This window comes from Chenopodium quinoa, unplaced genomic scaffold, assembly GCF_001683475.1.
Source record: "Chenopodium quinoa cultivar QQ74 unplaced genomic scaffold, ASM168347v1, whole genome shotgun sequence".
Taxonomy (NCBI): Eukaryota; Viridiplantae; Streptophyta; class Magnoliopsida; order Caryophyllales; family Amaranthaceae; genus Chenopodium; species Chenopodium quinoa.
Window position 1 is genome coordinate 5,679,215 of NW_018745286.1, and position 3,259 is coordinate 5,682,473.

At 42.7% G+C, this 3,259-nt stretch overlaps 1 protein-coding gene across 1 annotated transcript; it reads left to right on the forward strand.

The window, feature by feature from the left end:
• The first annotated feature begins 582 nt into the window (after positions 1-582).
• On the forward strand, positions 583-1,254 carry LOC110712094. The gene has a single exon (XM_021890513.1). It carries the CDS (start codon positions 583-585, stop codon positions 1,252-1,254), a length of 672 nt encoding a protein of 223 aa, XP_021746205.1.
• The last annotated feature ends 2,005 nt before the right edge of the window (positions 1,255-3,259 follow it).

A 3,259-nucleotide genomic window follows, 5' to 3' on the forward strand; every position in this document is an offset into this window, starting at 1 on the left:
TCTTGGGGAGGAAGAAGGAGGAATGCGCCAAAGAAAGGTGGGAAGTATGAGTTGGAGAAGGTCGATCAATTGCAACATCAAATTGAGATGTTGACAAAAGGGCTTGCCAAGTTGAATACAAGTGTTGCTAGTGGTTCAAGCTCCTCCCAAGTCAAATCTTTCTCTTGTCAAAATTGTGGTGGCACCAACCACGATACATCCTATTGTGGCGGGTTAAGCCCGGAGCATGTAGCGGCATACAACACAAGGCAAGAAGGGTATAGGGGAAATGGTGGAGGAGTAGCTTGGAGACAACCACCACCCGGATTTGCAACCCAACCTCAACAATGGAATCAACAAGCTCAACAACCATACAACTCCAACACCCAATATCAAAACCCACCTCCATTCCAAACCCAAAATCAAAGAGGAAACTACCCAAGAAATAACCAACATAATAATCAACACCAATACCAAAATCAAACCCAAGAAACTCAAAGAAGTCAAGAGCAAGCATCTCAACCCAATTCTACTCAAACTCAAATTCTTCAACAAATTCAAGCCATGAATCAACAAATGCAAGAAGTCAAGGCTCATAACAAGATGGTTGATTCACAACTAGCACAATTGGCCGAGAGGGTTCCTTTCAACTCATCTTCCACTTTGCCCGGACAATCACAAACCAACCCTTCCAATATTGTGAAACCTGACTCTTGCAAGGCAATCACATTGAGATCGGGTACATCTTATGAGGGTCCCAAGGAAGAGGATGGCAAAGAAAAGAAGGAAGGAGAAGAGAAAATGAGTGAAGATAAAAAAGTTGAAGAAGAGAAGGTTGATGAGAAAGAGAAGAGTATGGAGAAAAAGAAGACTAAGGATGTGGTGACGTCCTCAACTTCTAGTGAGGCTAGAAACCTTGATGGACCGGTTCCTTTTCCCGGTCGGCTTGCAGAAAGAAAATTGAACGATAAATTTGCAAAGTTTCTAAGTGTGATGAAAAACTTACACATTAACCTCCCTTTCATTGAGGTTGTCACACAAATGCCCTCATACTCCAAGTTCTTAAAAGACATTCTCACCAACAAAAGGAAGCTCAATGATGAGCTTATCACTCTTCCCCATCAAGTGAGCGCACTTGTTCAACACAAAATGCCCAAGAAGCAAAAGGATCCGGGAAGCTTCACCTTGTCAGTCAAGATTGGGAACATGGAAGCTAGGGGTGCCCTAGCCGACCTCGGAGCAAGTGTTAGTTTGATCCCTCTATCCATTTCTTAAAAGCTTAACATTGAGATGATCCCCACAAGGAAAACCATTCAATTGGCCGATCGTTCGGTGAAGCTACCTTGTGGTGAGCTTGAAGATGTCCCTATTTAAGTTGGGCATATCTATGTGCCATTTAACTTTGTAGTGATGGATATGGAAGAAGATGTGGATACACCTTTGATTTTGGGTCGTGAAGTTCTTAAAACCTTGGGGGCGGTAATCAATTGCAAGAACAATACCATTACATGTGAGGTAGCCGATGAAAAAATTGTCTTTGAATTCTCTAAGCTACTCAAGACCCCCATGGTTGAGAAGTGCTATAGGGTTGATGTTGTTAATGAAGAGCTAGATCGTTTGGGAAGGGTTGTCATGAGTCCTAAAGATCCAATGGTTGAAGCTCTCACATGTGAGGAAGATTACTTCTCCCAAGAAGCAAAGGAGTTTGCTATGGCCATTGAAGAAGCCAAAGAGGAGGAAGAGAGCGACCCCAAGCATGATGAGCTAGAACATGAGGAGGAAAAATTGGAGGAGAGTTCTAAGCCTCCTCCCAAGGTAGAACTCAAACCCCTTCCCCCTTCTTTGAAATATGCTTATCTTGGAAATGAAGGGGAATACCCCATTATTGTCAATGCTTCCCTTAATGGTCTCGATTTGGAAAAATTGATTGTTGTTTTGAGAAAATATAGAAATGTGATAGGGTATAGCATTAATGACATTAAGGGTATTAGCCCTTCTTTATGCATGCATCGTATTCACCTTGAGGATGATCAATCCACCTCTATTGAGCCTCAAAGGAGGTTGAACCCCAACCTCCAAGAGGTTGTCAAGAAAGAAATTTTGAAATTGCGTGAGGCGGGTATAATCTATGCTATCTCCGATAGCAAGTGGGTTAGCCCGGTTCACGTGGTTCCCAAAAAGGGTGGAATGACCATTGTCAAGGGAGAAGGAGGAGAGGAAATCTCCACCCGGAAGGTGACCGGGTGGAGGATGTGCATTGATTATAGGAAGTTGAACAAGAACACTAAGAAATATCATTTTCCTCTCCCCTTCATGGACCAAATGTTGGAAAGACTCTCCCATCATGCTTTCTTTTGCTTTTTGGATGGATATTCCGGCTTTTTCCAAATTCCTATCCATCCAAATGATCAAGAGAAAACTACTTTTACATGTCCATATGGGACATTTGCATACCGAAGAATGCCATTCGGGTTATGCAATGCTCCCTCAACTTTCCAACGATGCATGACCTCCATTTTTTTTGAAATGCTTGAGAATGAAATCGAAGTTTTTATGGATGATTTTAGTGTTGGTGGATCGTCTTTTGACACATGTCTTATTAACCTTGAAAAAGTTTTGAAAAGGTGTCAAGAGACGAGTTTAGGGTTGAATTGGGAAAAATGCCATTTTATGGTCGAGGAAGGTATTGTCCTAGGCCATAAAGTATCAAAAAAGGGCATTGAAGTAGACTCGGCTAAGGTTTCGGTGATTGGTAAGTTGCCCCCTCCTACCTCCGTCACGGGAGTGAGAGCTTTTCTTGGGCATGCCGGTTTTTACCGGAGGTTTATCAAAAAATTTTCATCTATCGCCAAACTCTTAACCGAGTTACTCAAAAAGGATGTTGTGTTCAATTTTGATGAGGCTTGCCTTGAGGAATTCTAAAAGCTCAAGGAAGCCCTCATCTCCTCTCCTGTTGTGCAAGCTCCGGATTGGAGCTTGCCTTTTGAGCTATTGTGCGATGCAAGTGATTTTGCAGTAGGTGCCTTACTTGGGCAAAAGAAAGAAGGAAGATCTTGTGTCATCTACTACGCAAGTAGAACGCTCGACGAAGCTCAAAAGAATTATACCACAACGGAGAAGGAAATGCTAGCGGTTGTTTTTGCCATGGATAAGTTCCGGTCTTACCTCATATGCTCAAAGGTGATAGTCTACACGGATCACATAGCGTTCCGCTACCTTATGACAAAAAAGGAAGCAAAACCGCGTCTCATTCGTTGGGTTCTTTCTCTCCAAGACTTTG

Bases quoted from the DNA above. Each gene is read 5' to 3' on its own strand.
- LOC110712094 (XM_021890513.1), top strand. From the start codon at position 583: ATGGTTGATTCACAACTAGCACAATTGGCCGAGAGGGTTCCTTTCAAC.